The 16,599-nt window shown below is 49.3% G+C and overlaps 2 protein-coding genes across 4 annotated transcripts; both read left to right on the forward strand.

The window, feature by feature from the left end:
- The first annotated feature begins 129 nt into the window (after nucleotides 1–129).
- On the forward strand, nucleotides 130–6,655 carry AMDHD2 (amidohydrolase domain containing 2). 2 transcript variants are annotated; one of them, XM_062626673.1, is made up of 12 exons: nucleotides 130–270; nucleotides 634–770; nucleotides 1,390–1,529; nucleotides 1,893–1,947; nucleotides 2,871–3,083; nucleotides 3,844–3,932; nucleotides 4,251–4,395; nucleotides 4,643–4,750; nucleotides 5,466–5,534; nucleotides 5,621–5,699; nucleotides 5,963–6,064; nucleotides 6,428–6,655. In XM_062626673.1, exons 1-11 carry the CDS (start codon nucleotides 188–190, stop codon nucleotides 6,024–6,026), a joined length of 1,182 nt encoding a protein of 393 aa, XP_062482657.1. In that variant the 5' UTR covers nucleotides 130–187; the 3' UTR covers nucleotides 6,027–6,064; nucleotides 6,428–6,655. The 2 variants fall into 2 exon arrangements, with proteins under 2 accessions (XP_062482657.1, XP_062482656.1); XM_062626672.1 differs by lacking the exon at nucleotides 5,621–5,699.
- Nucleotides 6,656–6,879: 224 nt separating this feature from the next.
- CUNH8orf33 (chromosome unknown C8orf33 homolog) lies at nucleotides 6,880–16,055 on the forward strand. 2 transcript variants are annotated; one of them, XM_062626670.1, is made up of 7 exons: nucleotides 6,880–8,988; nucleotides 9,877–9,964; nucleotides 11,518–11,655; nucleotides 11,836–12,551; nucleotides 14,085–14,175; nucleotides 14,290–14,436; nucleotides 14,567–16,055. In XM_062626670.1, exons 1-7 carry the CDS (start codon nucleotides 8,296–8,298, stop codon nucleotides 14,761–14,763), a joined length of 2,070 nt encoding a protein of 689 aa, XP_062482654.1. In that variant the 5' UTR covers nucleotides 6,880–8,295; the 3' UTR covers nucleotides 14,764–16,055. The 2 variants fall into 2 exon arrangements, with proteins under 2 accessions (XP_062482654.1, XP_062482655.1); XM_062626671.1 differs by lacking the exon at nucleotides 9,877–9,964.
- Nucleotides 16,056–16,599: the final 544 nt, after the last annotated feature.

A 16,599-nucleotide genomic window follows, 5' to 3' on the forward strand; every position in this document is an offset into this window, starting at 1 on the left:
CGGGGAGGGGTAGAGCCTATCCGCTGCCTGCCCCCCGGAGAGGGGCTTCTCCGGCAGCCCCGCCCCTCACCGGCTTCCAGGTCCCGCGGCAGCCACTCGCACCTGAGCAGCGGCCTTGCCCCAGTGGCCGCCCCGTGCCCTCCCTCCCCTCACCCTCCCAACTCCAGCCGGTTCTCGGGGGCGCATTATGCCGTCCAACAAATCCGTCTCGGACGCACCCATCGTTCAGTTCACCAACTGCCGCATCCTGCGGAGTCATCTGCTCCAGAGGTGAGAGGGGCCGGAGCGGCGGGCCTTACCCAGCACCTGAGCGCCCGGGAGTCCGTTCCCAGCCCCTAAGGCTGCAGCATCCGGCGCTGCACGGTCCCCTGCGCCCTGCTTCCGAGGGGGACGAGGCGCGTGATGTGCAGCCCCTCTCTGCTCCCCTCATCCCCGCTGCCAGCCGCTCGGCCGTAGCCACCGCGGTGACGGGGTCATCCCAGAGCCCAGGCAGAGCTGAGCTGCCCATCCTGCCCTGGCAGGCACTGGCGAGCCTATGGTGCTCCTGGGGCTGCTCTGCCCGACGGTGGCCATGGCCACTATCTGCTCTGTGTGCTCCACAGGAGCTTGGCCTCTGTGTGATTGTCCCTTCAGGGAGGACCTGTGGGTGCGAGAGGGTAAGATCCTCAACCCAGAAAAACTCTTCTTTGAGGAGAAGGGCTCTGCTGACATCCAGCTGGACTGTAAGGACAGCATCATCGCCCCAGGCTTCATCGACGTCCAGATCAATGGTACAGTGAAGCCACGTGCACTCGCAGAGGGGTGGGGGGTGCCAGATAGGTCCATCCCCATCCTTCAATGCATACTGCCCCCAGCCAAGTTCATTTAGCACAAGGAAGATGTGAGTCACCAAACTAATGGTAAAGAACAATTTTGCCCATGGTTGGTGCTGTCATGAAACTGATCCACTTTGTGGGGGTTTCAGCCCAGCTTTCCTCTTAACCTCATTTTTATGAACATTTTATCCTTCCCATGCACTGGTGGGATACCCACCCTGCCAGGGTGTGGGAGGATAGTGCCAGATTTAACCAACGGAACACACATTACCTGCAATAGCTCTTCCCTGAGGGTCTGGAGGGGCTTGTTCTATGGTAGCCTGTGTCAGATTACAGTGGGGAATCCTCAGATTTAGCTCTGCATCAGAATGAAAAGTTAATGCTTGCAAAACACTGGGATGCTGTGGGAAAGGCACTTCAGGAGGACAGCGCTGGTTGGATTTGTACTCGCAGAGCCTTGCAAACATAGGGCAGAAGTGGTGGTGGAGCCCTTCGCTTCTGGTCTATGCCATACACATGGAGCAGCTTGCTCCAGTCATGCTGCAGTTTCATATCTGTTTGGCTCATGGTGCAGGAGGCTTTGGGGTGGACTTCTCCCTGGCTACAGATGACTTCAAATCAGGGATTGACATGGTCAGTCAGAAAATTCTCTCCCATGGCGTGACCTCCTTCTGTCCCACCCTGGTGACCTCTCCTCCTGCTGTGTACCACCAGGTAAGTGACTTTCTCCCCTCATCCACAGGGGGATTAAGGGCTGAGGTTGGTACCAAGAGGTGAGAGAGTCAAGGCTGGGCCCACAGGGACTGGGATAGCTGCCTTGGGGGGAAAAGCTATTGGCGTGAGGAGCTGGACTCTACTCCTGGATTTCTTGCTCATAACCTTTGAGACAGTGATGCCTCCCAGGCCAGCTGTGCACATCAGAGCTTCTAGCTGACTTTTTTCTCTGTGGGCTGTGTTTGGCTGATGGTTCCAAGTGGTCCAGCTTCAAAGCTCTCTCTGGACCTGACATGTGGGTTGTGTTTTGGCAGGCTGGGGTGCTGTGCCTAGGGTGCCATGTCTGACAAACCCCTTTTCTAGGTTCTCCCTCAGATCAGTATAAGAAATGGTGGAGCCCACGGAGCAGGTATCTTGGGTAAGTGGTTTTGTCCCTCACTGTCTTCTCTCGTTCTACTCTAAGTAGGCAATTATCTTGTTAAGGGGAAAGAAGCTACTGTAGGAACAGCACAAATGGGGGCTGGAGCTCTTTTCATGGGAGGGATGGGTGGGCACAGACGACAGCTGGAATATTGTGTTTGGATCTGGGGGCAACAACACAAGAGGGACATGGAGCTGTTGGAGCAAGTCCAGAGGAGGCCACGGAGATACTGCAAGGGCTGGAGCAGCTCTGATCTGGAGCCAGGCTGAGAGAGCTGGGCTTGTTCAGTCTGGAGAAGAGAAGGCCTTAGAGCAGCTTCCAGTACCTAAAGGGGCTACAAGAAACCTGGAGAGGGGCTTTGGACAACAGCCTGTAGAGACAGGACAAGGGGGAATGGCTTTAACCTGACAGAGAGGAGATTGAGATGAGCTCTTAGGCAGAAGTTCTTCCCTGTGAGGCACTGGCACGGGTTGCCCAGAGAAGCTGTGGCTGCCCCATCCCTGGCAGTGTTCAAGGCCAGGTTGGACAGGGCTTGGATCAATCTGGTCTAGTGGAAGGTGTCCCTGCCCGTGGCAGGGGGTTGGAAGTGGATGAGCTTTATGGTCCCTTCCAAACCAAGCCAGTCTGTGATTCTGTGATCCGCTTTTTCCCTCAACCTATGCCTGGCCTGTGAATGGTCTGTCATTGTACATGCTCTGCTTCAGCCCTTTTGTCACTACGGCTTAATGGCAGTGGGGTGACTGGGCTTGGCTAGCTTCCAGCCCTGCATCTTTCTCTGTGCGGAGCTCAGAGTAACCTGAGCTGTGTGTTTTGCTGCAGGAGAATGGCAGGAACTTGACTGGAGCAGGGTAAATGCAGCAGGTTTCCTGGTCCTTGGCAGGGAGAGGACAGGTCATGGTTTTGTGTTCCTGTTTGGTCAGGGGCCCATCTGGAAGGACCGTTCATCAGCAAGGAGAAGAAAGGGGCACACCCAGAGCACTGCCTCCGCACCTTCGAGGCAGGTGCCTTCCAGGACCTGCTGGCCACCTATGGGTCCCTGGACTGTGTCCGGATTGTCACCCTCGCCCCAGAGATGAAGAGGAGCAGTGAGGTGATCCGGGAGCTCACCAAGAGGGGCATCTGTGTCTCGCTGGGTAAGGGCTGGGGCAGAGGAGGCTTAGGGGGGGTTCTGTCTCCCTGCCCCAATTTTGGGGCTGTGGCATCTCTAATGATGTCTCAGTGTTACTGGACAGGATGGGATTTTCTTTTCTCTGGCCTTTATGGAGGCGACAGACCTGTCACAAATGGTGTGACATAGTGTGGTGCTGTGAATCTGTGGCCCTTTTTTACAATAACGGCTGAAATTCATATTTATCGATTGAGGAGCCCCTGCTGTTGAACACAAGGTTGCATTTGGTGCTGGTCATACACAGGAAAGAATAGCAGTCTTACTTGAACAAAGACGTAATTGAGGATTGGCGACGTGGAAAGGTTGAAACGTTGAAATTCCACTGCTTTAGGCCTTATTTGACAGGTGAAATAAATTTCCAAAGGTTACAGCTGAGTTTTGATAGCTCTGTTTTTCAACCAGAAGCACTGTAGGAGATCTCTCCCTCCACTATTTTGCTGGCCACTGACTTAAAACTGGCTGCACTTTTCTTGTCTTCTGTTTCACAAACTCTTCTTTGCATCAGATCATTGAAGAAATACCTTTAAAAGAAAAAATAAAACCAAAGAAAAAGTGGGGCAGTTATTCAGGGTGAATTTCACCCTGACACATTAGACACCTCTGTGATGAGGCTGGCATCTCACAGTAAGGCATCAGAGTTGAGTCCTAGTGATGAAGCATCTTCACTCCTGCAAGGAAATAAATGGAGGTGGGTAGAGAAATCAGGTGTTGGTCTTTGTTCCCAGGTCACTCAGTGGCTAATCTCTCCCAGGCCGAGGATGCTGTGCAACATGGCGCTACCTTCATCACTCACCTCTTCAATGCCATGTTGCCGGTGAGTAGCTGGAGGCACTTGCCCAGCACTGTTATTGCTTCTGGTGCTTTCATCTCCTGCATATAGAATATGCATGGATGCATATTTTCCCCAGCTTGTTTTGTACCAAGTCTTGCAGTGAGGTTTCAGCACTGAAACTTTGGCTTCACATTTCTACAACCTGATCTAAAAGACTTGAGATTGGAGGAAATGTTCAGATTTGCCTCGTAAAGGACAGAGCGTTCAGCTGCCGGGCACTGTTTAATAGAGGTGGCAGCTGCGTCCCCTGCCATGAGTCCTGGTGGTGCTCCATAGCTTGTCCTCTCTCCCTTCGGGCAGTTCCACCATCGTGACCCTGGGATCGTGGGGCTGCTGACAAGTGACAAGATCCCAGCTGGGCAGAGGGTCTTCTATGGCATGATCTCTGATGGCATCCACACCAACCCTGCCGCCCTGCGAATTGCCCACCGAGCCCACCCCAAAGGTGAGCCATGATGGGCCCACGCAGTGACACCAGCCATTGCCCACAAAGCACATGAGTTCTGTGGTGTGCTGCCCTTGCTGCCTGAGATACCACAGCCCCAGGGGCTGATCCGACAGCCCTTTTGCTTTGGTTGCTTGTGGCTAGAGGCATCTTGGCCCCTCTCTGGGAGGGCTGGTGAGGTGCAGTGCTCAGAGCTCAGCAAGATGAGCTGCAAAGCTAAGGCAGCCCCTTTTCTTGTGTCCCTCAGGCCTGGTGCTGGTGACAGATGCGATTGCTGGCATGGGACTGGCACCAGGTCGGCACACACTGGGGCAGCAGGTGGTGGAGATTGATGGGCTGAACACCTACGTTGCAGGTAAGTGTTTCTCGCTAAACAGCCAGGGACAGTGCTGGCAGTCATGCCTGTTCCTGGAGAGCTCTGCACACCTTGCAGTGCCTGTCAGAGCAGGGCAGCACTTGTGCCCCACCCTCTTGGGTTTTGGTGCCTGATGGCTCTGCAGGGACTTGGCCCTGGAGAGAATGAGACATCTCATAAAGAGGGGAAGTACCCCATCTTCGTGGGGTGAGGAGGAATCTTGCAGTTCATAGCTGTCTGCAACACCTTTGAACACTGTCATGGACGCCAGAGGTTCCAGTGGGATCAGAAAGGACAGAGAAATCCTACACATACTTATTGTCCCTTGTCTTTACTGTAACACGACCACTCTTTCTAAGTTCCCCAAGTTGTAAGCAGTTGGAAACTGGGAAGATATTTCAGGAAGGATCATTCTCAGTGTCCTTCCGCTGTCTCTGGCAGCAGATGCCTGTGTTGTGTGCTAGTTTCACCTGGTCCAGCTGGTCTCACAGTGGAGCTGCGGGGGGGCATCCCAGTACCTCTCCCTGCATTGCCAGCATGAGTCCTTTCTTGCCACCTTGTGTCACTGGGCAGCAATGGCTGAAGGCCCTTCAACTTGCTTCCTGTGCAGTCCAGGATTTCTACCCCTTCTGGTCATGTTATACCTTCCAGCCACTCCACTTCTCCTTCCTTTGAGTTGTGGGACCTGCTCAGCCCTATCCTGTTCCTCTCCCAGGCACAAAGACCCTGAGCGGCAGCGTGGCGACCATGGACACATGTGTGCGGCACTTTCAAGAAGCCACAGGTAAGTAAGTGTTGTCCACAAGCTGCTGCTCCCTACCTTGACATGGGAAGAGGTCTCTCTCTTGCCAGCTGTGTCCACTCCACCAGGCAATGTTCCCTCTCACCTGAGACATGATGAGAAGGGCTGGGATCAGCAGCACTGTCCTCGGATGAGCACCTTTTTTTGGTGAGGGTTCATTTTAACCCATAGCACTGATGAGAGGTGAACCCTCCTGTGCTTTTCTCCCCTTCCCATTCCCTAGATGTTCAGTTCTCCTCTTCCTTCTATCTCCCATAGGGATGTTTCCCCTCCCCAGCTCCATCCGCTGTGGTCAGGGTGTTCCAGCTCAGGTCCCTGCCAGGGTGACAGTTTCCTTAGCTGTGGGGGTTCAGGCTGCTCTAGCAACAGGGCTGTTTGCTGCCCTAATGTCTCCCCCTTCTCTGTCCAAGGGTGCTCAGTAGAGATCGCGTTGGAGGCAGCATCTCTGCATCCTGCCCAGCTGCTGGGGATTGAACACAAAAAAGGGACACTAAATTATGACTCCGATGCAGGTACTGGTGTGGGAACTGCAGGTACTGGTACAGGGACAACAGTGTGAGGGCTCGTGGCTGCTGGGGCTGCTGCAAACATATCTTCATCTCCTGCTTCAATGGGAGATGCAGGGAGACTTGCTCTACCTGGGATTTGCTCTGGGCTTTTGCTTCAGGGGTGTTTCCCTTGGGTGCTGGTGTTGTTTTGTGAGCCCTTTGGTGAGACCCCATTTCTCAGCCAACATGGAGCAAAGCTGCCATAGCAAGGATGGCACCATGCCGATGTCCTGCTGCCTTTTGTGGGGTGGGGGGAATCTCTTCCCTGCTGAGCCCAGCTCTTCCCAGCCAGCTTCAGCTGCTTGCTTTCTCTCTCACCCGATGCAGATTTCCTGATGCTGAATGACGATCTGTATGTGCAAGCCACGTACATCGCAGGCGAGGAAGTCTGGAGACAGGATGCATTGGGCATGTGACGCTGGGCTGTCCCAGTGCCCTCCAGGCTCCCTGGCACTGTGGTAGCAGCTGGGGCAACCACCCCACTTCTCTCTTTTCTTCTTTTGTTTTTTTTTAATTCCTTCCTGCAATTCCCTTAAAGGAGCCTCATACCAAAGAGCTGCATTTTCCAGCGCAGCCACTGCTTCCAGTTACAGCCATGCCTGCACCAGATCTGTTGGTGCTTGGTTGGTGGTGTGGGGAGAGCAGGCAGATCAGTGCGGGGGGTTCTGCCAGGCCCTGGAGTGACCTGAAGGCCTGCACAGTTGTCCTGCATGGTGTCCCTAGATAGAGGTGCTCCTGTCACCATCTCACAGCAGTGTGAAGCTGTCCCAGCCGCAGTGTGAAGCTGTCCCAGCCTTTCCACTGTTTTGTAGAGCACACACTAACCCTTGTGTCCGAGGCAGGCTCAAGCCATTTCCATTCCCCTGCCTGCTCTTTGCCTTGCTTCCAGGCAGCCACAGCTGGTTAGACATCAGCTTCCACCAGCTCAGCTCTCAGCTCTTCATATTAAAAGGTTCCTTTTGTGTTAACAGAAGTTGAGGATCACATTCTGTTGCCCTGGCAGTCCCTCTGCCATGTATCCTCAGAGCAAGGCTGTCGCAGCTTGCAGACTTGGTGCTCTTGTGGGGCTTTGAATCCATATGGGCTGAATCCTCAGGACAGAGGTCAAACCCAGGAAAAATGAATCATTGCTGGTCCTTTGTGCCTTTCCCCTTCATGGGCACTGAGTTCACAGCACGTGATTTCAGCTGGAGACATGGACAGCATCCTGCCACAGAAGGCAATGTTCCTTTTAACCCCTTGTTCTGGATAGATGGGTTCTGCAGGGTCTGTGCTTAGCCCCTGATGGGGCTGTGAATCCTCAGGTCACAGAGGAAGTTTTACTTCAGGGGACACATCCAGATTGATGCTGACAGGCACACGAGCTCTCAGTCCAGCTAAGGGACAGAAGGGAGGAGAACTACACTCGGGTTCTGGCATTTCAAGGCAGCTTGTGGTAGCTCATTATTCCCATGTTCATTATTATCTTCTCCAGTGTCTGGCTGTCAGCTCTTTTCCTGACACTTGGCCACTTCTTTGTGAAGACTGTTGTTGATTTCAAACCTACCATAGTCAGAACAGCCTTGTGATAGTTCTTGGACAACCTCTGGACAAGCCTCAGACCAATTAGATGGGTTTTGTGTGAGGGGAGGGCTTAGACAAGGGCTAAGTCTTAGCAAGAGTGGAGGCTGTAAGGCAAGGCAGGAGCCTGGTCAGGATCGGCAGAAGTGTGCCCATTTTTCCAGTACATTTTTGTAACCTTTAACAGCAACATTTGGAAGTGCTTTCCTCACACTTAGAGCCTTGCTGGAATAACTGGCAGCCTTGGGGAATTTCTAACATCAACTGCCAATGTCAGCAGAAATTATAACCTCCACGATGTGAAACATTTGAAAGGAACATCAAATGCTGTGCTAGGAAACATGACCTGCCACAGCATTACATATCCCCAAGAGGTCATTTTGGGCTGCTGTTGGAAAAAAAAAATCCAAGGGGAAAAAAATGCATATGAAACAAGGTGTCTATTTTTTTTAATTATTATTTACAAAATTAAGCAACTGAAAGGAAATCTAAAATAGAAATGGAATTAGACAACACTTGTACCTGTCTATTGCCCTCTTTTGGTCTGCTGAAGGTACGCTGTACCCTGTGTTGTATGGTGGTGTGTCAGGGTGGGATGGGTGCTGCTATCCCAGGTCCTCTGCACCTGGGTGGGCATGCTGCTGAAGTGGCTGTGGGATTTGGTCCATGTAGGGAGGCCACAGCTGGACAGTGGTGTCCTGGCACTGGAAATGTATCATGGAATGGTTTGGGTGGGAAGGCACCTTAGAGTTCATCGAGTTCCAACCTGCCACGGGCAGGGACACTCTCCACTAGACCAGGTTGCTCCAAGCCCAGCCCTACCCGGCCCAGCAGCTCCGCGTGGGGCTCAAGAGACAGGAGGCCAGCTGGGGGTACAGATGCACCACCGAGGCTGGAGCTCGGCTCATCCGGTCCCCAGCCGCTCCGCGCCTCGGCACCTCTGGCCTGCCTCCAGCCCGTCCCGCGATGCAGGCCCCGCCGAGGGCAGAGGAAGGCCGGTGGTGGCCCACGGCGGGGCCTGTCCCCTTCCCTACCGGGGGGTCCGTGCCGGGGACCGGGCCCTGGCCGAGAAGGACGCCGCTTTCCCCTGGGCGAGGTTGCGGAACGAATGCGAGGGGACGAAGGAGCGGGCGGATCACAGCGAGGGGCGGTATTTGGGCGGTGCACGGGGGCCTCTTCTTTCGCGGCTTCACCCGCGGCCCTCGGAGGCTGTCTTGAGGACTGGGCCCCAGTCGTTGGTGCTGGGCCCTGCCAGGGTGAAGCTCGACCCCGGGAGCCCACATGCTGCTGGTGGCCGGAGGTGGCCCGGAACCTCCGGCATGGAGCAGGTAAAGGTTTTGCTTGTCCCTGCTGCCTCAGGCGCATCTTGCCCCGGTGCTTCCCGGGGTCCAGGCTCTACTCCAGCCGCAGTTCTGCCCACAGCTCCCGGGGGCTCTTTAAAGCGCTTTCCCTGGCACTTGTGCCGCCTTTCCCAGTTCCTGGTCACCTTCGTATCCCGCTAAGGCAGGATTGTTACTCACTTCCTAATGTGCCGTAAGGAGTGTCTGGTTCACTGGCTGGCTTCTAACCCTTGCTTTGCTTAGCAGGAGGCAGAAGGGGTGTAAATACAACATTCTGGAGGATTTGTGTTCAGCATAAAGATAAATTCTGTGTACTGCCAGCTCTGTGCTGGTGGGAATTTTATACTGCATTCTCTCCTTTTCCTTTATTCTTTTCCATGTTCCCATCTAATGGCTCGTTGTTCGGTTCTGCTACAGCTCTGCCTTTTGTTTTACAGACTTAATGAAATTATGGCATAGAATAAGCTTCAGGAAAAATGAGAAATCTTCCATTGGGGCCTTTAAAAAGGGTAGAGTGGGGAAACAACCAACCAAACACCCCTAAAACCAAGAAAATAATCAGGAAGTCCTGGTTTGCCATGAGGGGCTGGTTTACTGCTAGTAAGAGTTGTTGTTTCTAATTTTTGAGATAAAGAGGGCTCATTTGGTGCCCTCTAGGGAGAATTGTAGAGCATTTGTCCCACCCTGTGCTATGTTGATTTATGGTATAAATTGAACTGTGACACGGCACACTTCAAGCATAAAGCTGGAAAAGAGGTTAATGGCTCATTAGTTTGATCTCCTATAAGAGGGGAGAGGAAAAACTCCGTTTTGGAATCAGTTTTGCAAGCGAGAGATTCGTGCTTCTTTTAAACACTGTGCCTTCCCATGTCCAAGGGTCCCCAGCGCACTTTCCAAGAGAAGCTGCAGTGGTGCATTTCACAGCTGGAGGCAAATCTTCTCCTCAGCCCAACCCCCAAACAAGGTATGTTGCCTCCTTCACAGTCCACAGCCATATTCTAACCTCTGACCTGGGTGTTTTCCTGTTTCTACTGTTTCCTATTCTTGTGTTATATGGGATTTTTTCTAAATACAAAATAACATAAAGCATTGAACTTAAGATTTGTCTGTCTGGAAGCAGCTTATCTTTTATTCCTGTAACATTAATCTCTGTTTTATTTATTCTTACTCATGTTCCCTTCTAATGGCTCATTGTTTGGCTCTGCTAAAGCTCTGCTTTTGTTTTGCAATTGCAGTGAAATACTGTGTCAGTGCATCTGGCCCTTAAGCACCAGTAGGTTTATTTCTGTGAATCTTGTTCCTCATTGTTCATGTTCCAAAGACAAAGTACACAAAAGATAAAATCCTATTAAATCATTTTCAGAAGAAGTTACATCTGGTCAGTTCAACTTGTAAATGTATGAAGACATATATCCTGCTTCTGCTGATGGCTGGTAGTTAACATTTAGAGGAGTGGTGTGACTACCCTTTGTAAGGTGCCAAGGTGAGTGTTTGCTGGGGCACCCAAGGTTATAGCAGTGATGAATTCATGCCCACACACCAGGCTTGACCGTCGGACCATTTTGTTACACCTGTGTCTTGTGCTTGGTGCCTAGTGTCCAGCAGCAGAGGGGAAGGATGAAACTTTTTCTAGCTCTTTCTCTGTAGCAGCTCTTAATAGGGAGCAGGCCTTGAATACAGCCAGTCAAACCCCTTGAAAGTAGGGGGAAATGTGTACTCAGGACCCTGACACCCACTTTAATAGGTGGCTGCAGCCCTGCTGTGGCACTTCTCCCTTGCACTTGCGTGTCATTACTCTATCTCTAGCATGGGACTCACTGTTGAGTCTGGAAGATATACCTCATTTGGAGAGTTCCAGAGAGGTGCACTGCAGCCAGGGGAGATGGGGGGGTATCCATTCCAAAATACTAGTTGAAGTACATCAAGCTTTTTTGTGGGTTGAAATGTGTGAGACAAGCACTAGAAGACTCTGCATATCTGGAGTTCTGAAAAGAAGAAGTTTTGGGAACAGCTATGCCTTTTAGAGAATTGCTCTGACTCACAGAATTGGGATTACTGTTGTGGTCAGAGTGGTTCATCTGAGAGTCAAGCAAGAGTCATCCTTTTCAGGGTGTGCTCTGTACTCAGATTTTTCCCAGTTTTCCAGAGAAGAGACACCAAGCTAGGCTCTTGGATTTGTCAGTGGCTTTGAGGGGAGGGTTGTTGAGCCCTGTGTAGCTTCTGTGCCATTAGTAGCACACCTTCTGCAGTTTAAGATTCTTGCTGTATATAATAAGCAGTTAAAATCTACTTATTTACACATACACACCCCCACACCCTTTAAGAACATTTCATGATATTCCAGCTTCTAGAAGCACTTGGAGTTTTCTTTCAATTGAATGCCAGTCATGGATTAGTCAGAGGTGGTATGAACACGACACATTCAGAGGAGACCCAGTCATCAGGATCCCACAGTGTGGTGTGTAAGGCCCACTGTAACTTGCCACTTGCCTCTCTTTGTCTTTTTCTTGAGTGCAGCAGAGGAGACCCAGTGCATTCTCAAGGTCCTGTGCTCCCGTGACACCCCTTTTGCAAATAAGCAAGAAGTGATGAACCACGTGTTTGAGGATTATCACCTCAAGATGGCTGATGATCAGATGTGCATGGACAAAGCAGGTGAGCTTCAACTGTCGGGTGATGGTGACATTTGGTTCTTTTCTGTTGATTTCTTACATTGCAGCTTATAACTGGATTTTCTCTCTGTGGCTGTGTCTTACAGAGGGAGTTGCAGTAGCAGTGGCATCCCCACAGTAGGAAACTGGCAAGTTGATAGAAACGTTATGCTTTCTTTCCTAGACATGAAACCTGTTGATGTGGAAGTACAGCAGAGCAGTGGACAGGCTTCAGATAGTGTGGTGCATGGAGAACAGTGTGACCAAATCTCCAAGGCAAAGCCAAAGTGGTTTATGTCACCTGACAACAGCTTCCGATTTGATTTTACACTTTCTGACAGCGACCCAGAAGCAACTGGCACACCTCTGGAAACAGTCCCTGATGTCAGTGGTGATGAGCAGATACAAACCAATGCTGGAGCCACTGAGCAGAACTGGAATGGAGCCTTGAGTTTTGCTGCCTCTGGACAAGAACCCAAGTTTGCTTTCAACTTTTTCATCACTGATGAAGACTGTCCTCTGAGTCAGTTAGTACCAGCAAGCCAACAGACAGACTGTACAGCAGGTCATGAGGTGCTGGGTAATTCTCTGCTTGATGAATCAGGAGGTATGCCACAGATTGCAGCCTTGCAGAAGCCTGAATTGACTCAAACTACAGGTAATTCACCCAAAGAGGATAGAAGCCATGTCACATTAAAGATTCCCCAGTCAGAGACTGCTCCTGGAGATGAGCCAGTGGCAGAGAAATCAGCAGATGGAGGTGCCCAGAAGAAAAAGAAGAAACAAAAAACATCTGTCAGTAAAAAGGAGATAAAAGAAACTGGGATCAACAGGAAGACAAAGGCAGAAGCTAGCAGATGTCAAAATGCAGGTACTTCCCACCAGGATGAGACCTCTCAGGTATTTAAATATTAATGGGATCCTGTAACTTATAAACCCTTGAGCAAAAGAGAAGCTTCATCTCTTTGTATATTTAACAGTCAGTGTAGTGGCTTGGGAGAGAACCTGACAGACCAGGGTTGCTGCTTGTTTCTTACAACAGCTGTTTTATTTCTCTGCTAGGCAGCTGAAGAACCTGATTAGTTGAGAAGAAGTTAATGGCCCTTTGTTGTCTGCTTCAGGCTTGTGCTGAAACATTTCATGTTTAAACTTCTGATGGCTAATCCTGCGAAGCTGGGTGCCACAGTTTCTTAAAAAAAAATAGATGCAGCTCTCCTCAGTCAGAGCTAAACTGGTATCTGTGCATGCTGAACCAGGCACTGTACCCTGATTAGCATGTTACTGAGTAGGATGAATTGCCCACATAACACAAATACCAAATCTGAGGTGCAGAGCTGTTGCCTGGTATAGCAGCAGCTATGGCAGGGTCTGGTGTGAAGCTTAAAGGTACTTCTGAGAAGATTCTTGTTGTAAGGCATGGCCAAAAATAGACTGAAGTTGTAAGTTATGTGTAAACACGCCATTAAGGCACACCCCGAGGTTTTCTGGTTTTCTGCTAAGGACCAGATCTTCACTTCATTCTTCTTTCCAGCACTGGTATAGTTATTATTAACAGGCAATGCCAGCTAAGTGATACTGAAATACGGAATTGCAAAACACTTGCTTACATTAACATTCTACACAGAAATTGCACTGAGTGGTTACCTGCCTCTTCTTGCATTCCATCCAAAATACTGCTTCAACAACAACCCTACCAGTAAACACAGCTGAGTACCAGGAAGGTAGGAAGGTGATGGAAAGATAGAAAGGTGATTTAAAGCTCCTTCAGTCCATTGGAATGACACTGTTGTAAGGAAGAGGAGACAGCATGAATGCTTTTGTGTTTACATGTACATAACAGTTAATAATTGCTTCAGCCCCAGAGTGCTGCTCTTGTTCCTTCTCCCTGCCACTGCTCAGTTAGCCAACTGGCTTTGCTCAATGGGACTTGGCTTCTTTCATCTTCATGGGCTTCAGCCTCCTTCTCATGAATTTCTGGTTGTGCAAGCAACCAAAGCTTGGTGTTTCAGGAGCTGAAACACTAAGACTCAGCTTCTAATTTTGTCCACCGTTTGCTTTTTTTATTACGGGCAGGTTTGGGGCAGCTTTATTTTTTTTGTTAATGCTTATTCCTCCCACCTGTAAGTTGACTTGACAGCTTCTTTCAGAGGCCTGGAAAGCTTTCCAGAAAATAGCATTCTGATGATGCATCTAAATGACAGCCAAATATTAAATCCATAAAATAGAAGCAGTAAGTTGCAACTAAACATTTGTCCAGTGCTTTAAGTTTGTCCAATGAAAAACGCTATAGGGAAAAGTCATTAAGTTTGTAAAGTAATAACCAGAACATGAAACTTGGAATAGTCCTGCCTTTATGCAGATGCTTTTTTTCCTGTGTAGCACCTGCTGCTCTAATTTTTAGATGTCATGCTTACTCTGCTTCATGTTGCATAGCAGTCTGGGGACCAGCTGTGGAAGGAGGTGGACTGGTGTGTGGAACAGCTGGAACTTGGCCTGAAGACACAGAAATCTACTCCAAAGCAGGGTAAGCATTCCAGTGAATAAGAGATCTCCCCTGTGGGAAGGGCTGGCAGGCATGTTGGAGCAGAGAGCCACTGGGGTCTTAAACTGTGCCTTATTCCTCCTTTGGGTGCTTCAGTCGACGAGGCTCTCCGTGCAATCAAGACATTGCGCAGTGACAAGGCTCCGCTGGTGAAGAAGCGTCAACTCATGAGAGCCATGTTTGGAGACTACAGGAAGAAGATGGAGGAGGAGCTGTGCAAAGAGCTGAAGCTCATGGAAGCAAGTAAGAGAACTTTGCATGATGGGGGAAGAGAAAATGGAAGTGCTTTGCCTTTCATATTGCTTTACAGAGTGGGGCCTTGCTATACGAGATGAGTAAACATCTTTCATTGCTCTTTGCTCCCCTCCTTGAGCTGTGAAATCTGCCAGAGTTGTGAAAGTGAAGAGAAACGTCTGCAAGAAGAAAGGCCAGTTCATCCGGAAGTGCTCAGAAGCTTGCAGGAAAAGCCAAGATTCAGAAGGATGCCTTTCAGAGTCACCCGGGACACTTAACACAGGCCCATTCAAATTCACACCTTCCCAAGAAGAGTTTTGCTTTAATTTCTTGTAGGAAAGTCTAAAGCTGGCTGGAAGCTTTGCCATATATTCTGTAAACCTAAGAATGGTGGAAAGATGCTGTGCAGTAGGAAATGTTACCCAAAAAACTCAGTCTTTTCTAAAGTACGGTTCCTCTTTCAGAAGAAGGTTAAGTTTCTGTGAAGATTCAGCACAGAAGCATCCAGCTATAATGCATGGATAGTTGGATGCTTCCACTCCATGTGAGTCAATGCAGCCTCTGGTATCCAGAAAGCCCTGGGCAGTGTGTGTCATCACTGCCACCTAGAGTAGGAGTTCAGGGTCTTGGAGGAAAATGAGTGAGAATTGTCCTTGATCGTTCATCTATTCGGTTGAACAGGTATAGACTTCGAAGACAATTGCAAATACTGCTTTAATCTAGCGTAGGGATGGAAGGACAGTTGTTTCCAGACAGGGATAGATTTTTGTTGCTGAAGCCATATACTGGCCAGCTGGGAAGGCTGTACAGTTGGCTCTTAAAAAACAAGTTTACTGTGTAAGTAGCCTGGTTACAATCACCAGTGACCCAGAGGCTGAATCAGCTGCATGCCAAAGCTTGGGTGGTGGTGAAATGAACTGAGAAAGCCCACTGACTCTTCTGCGTTGGATTTGTATTAATTTTTTGCTACCTGAACAGTTGAATGTGTCTCTCCACACAGTGGAGTTTCAGTGTTTCAATACTACAACCCATCTCCTGTGTTTATGCAGAAAATCTTCCTCTTTAAGCTTAAAAAAGCTGAAGGAACAGAAGTCCTACACAGTCCTGGTATCAGGTGTCCCTGGGTGCAGTGCTCTCCTTCCTTTTTATAGTCCAGTCATCCTGCCTGAGAGACAAGAAAAGAGAGTGTAGGCAGGTTCCAGGGTGTACTGTGAGCAGCTGAGATGGTGGAAAATGTTTGCTAGGAAAGGCTTCAAAAAACCTGATGTTGGCTAAAAAAAAAAACAACAAAAAACAAAAAACTAAGCTCTGATACAGTTGGTTCCATGTGTAATATTTTTTTGTGTGCTTTAAAGAATGCTTGTCTAACATAAGGAGAAACTGAACGTGGGTAACATACGTGATGAGGAAAAATATGCAGAGAAAACTTTTAAGTCTTCTGGAAATCAGTAGGTGAGCAAATTAATTCTTTTGCTTGCCGAGGAGCACTGCTGGTACTTTGTATGGAGCAACACTATACTGTATTTTTTTTTTTTATTTCCAGGGCCTTATATTACGCATGCAGAAGCTGTGTCATAAAACTTTGTGTTTTCATGCCATTTAGTAAGATTAAAAACCATCTTGTACATAACCTTGGATCTACAGTTTTCTTCTTTCCTAGCTGATTATGCAGCATAAGTCTGGGAAAACAGGTATTTTGTTCCTACCTTGTTTCAGGTCAATCATTCTCAGGGAATGAAGTTTGCACTTTCTAGAAGTGTACAGTCCTTAGGATGGAGGAAAAGCAAAGCAGGCTCCTTTCTCCAGGCTTGTCCTAGCTGAGCACACAGAGAAATCTGTAGTGGCAATAGATAGGTTGACCAGGTACATCTGGTACAGGATAATTATTTCCACATGAAGAATCCCAAGGTCATTATTCATATAAATTCCCATGGAGGTCAGTTGAGCAAAAATGTGAGGAATTCCCCAGACACAGAATACATAAGAGTATTTACAGTAAATTGCAAATATAATCAAGGTTGGATGATATACTTTGGAATCACTCTCTTACTAGCCATGCTGATCTTATTCTGCTCTTTTTTTTTCCCTTTACTTGGATCAGTTGCAAGTCAGCTAGTTGGGAAATCCTTTCAAGCAGGAAACTGCACAGCTAGTGTTGGTAAAATGTTTAAC

The sequence above is a fragment of the Pezoporus occidentalis genome, unplaced genomic scaffold (assembly GCF_034315485.1).
Source record: "Pezoporus occidentalis ecotype Australia unplaced genomic scaffold, CSIRO_AGI_Poc_V1 ctg297, whole genome shotgun sequence".
Taxonomy (NCBI): Eukaryota; Metazoa; Chordata; class Aves; order Psittaciformes; family Psittacidae; genus Pezoporus; species Pezoporus occidentalis.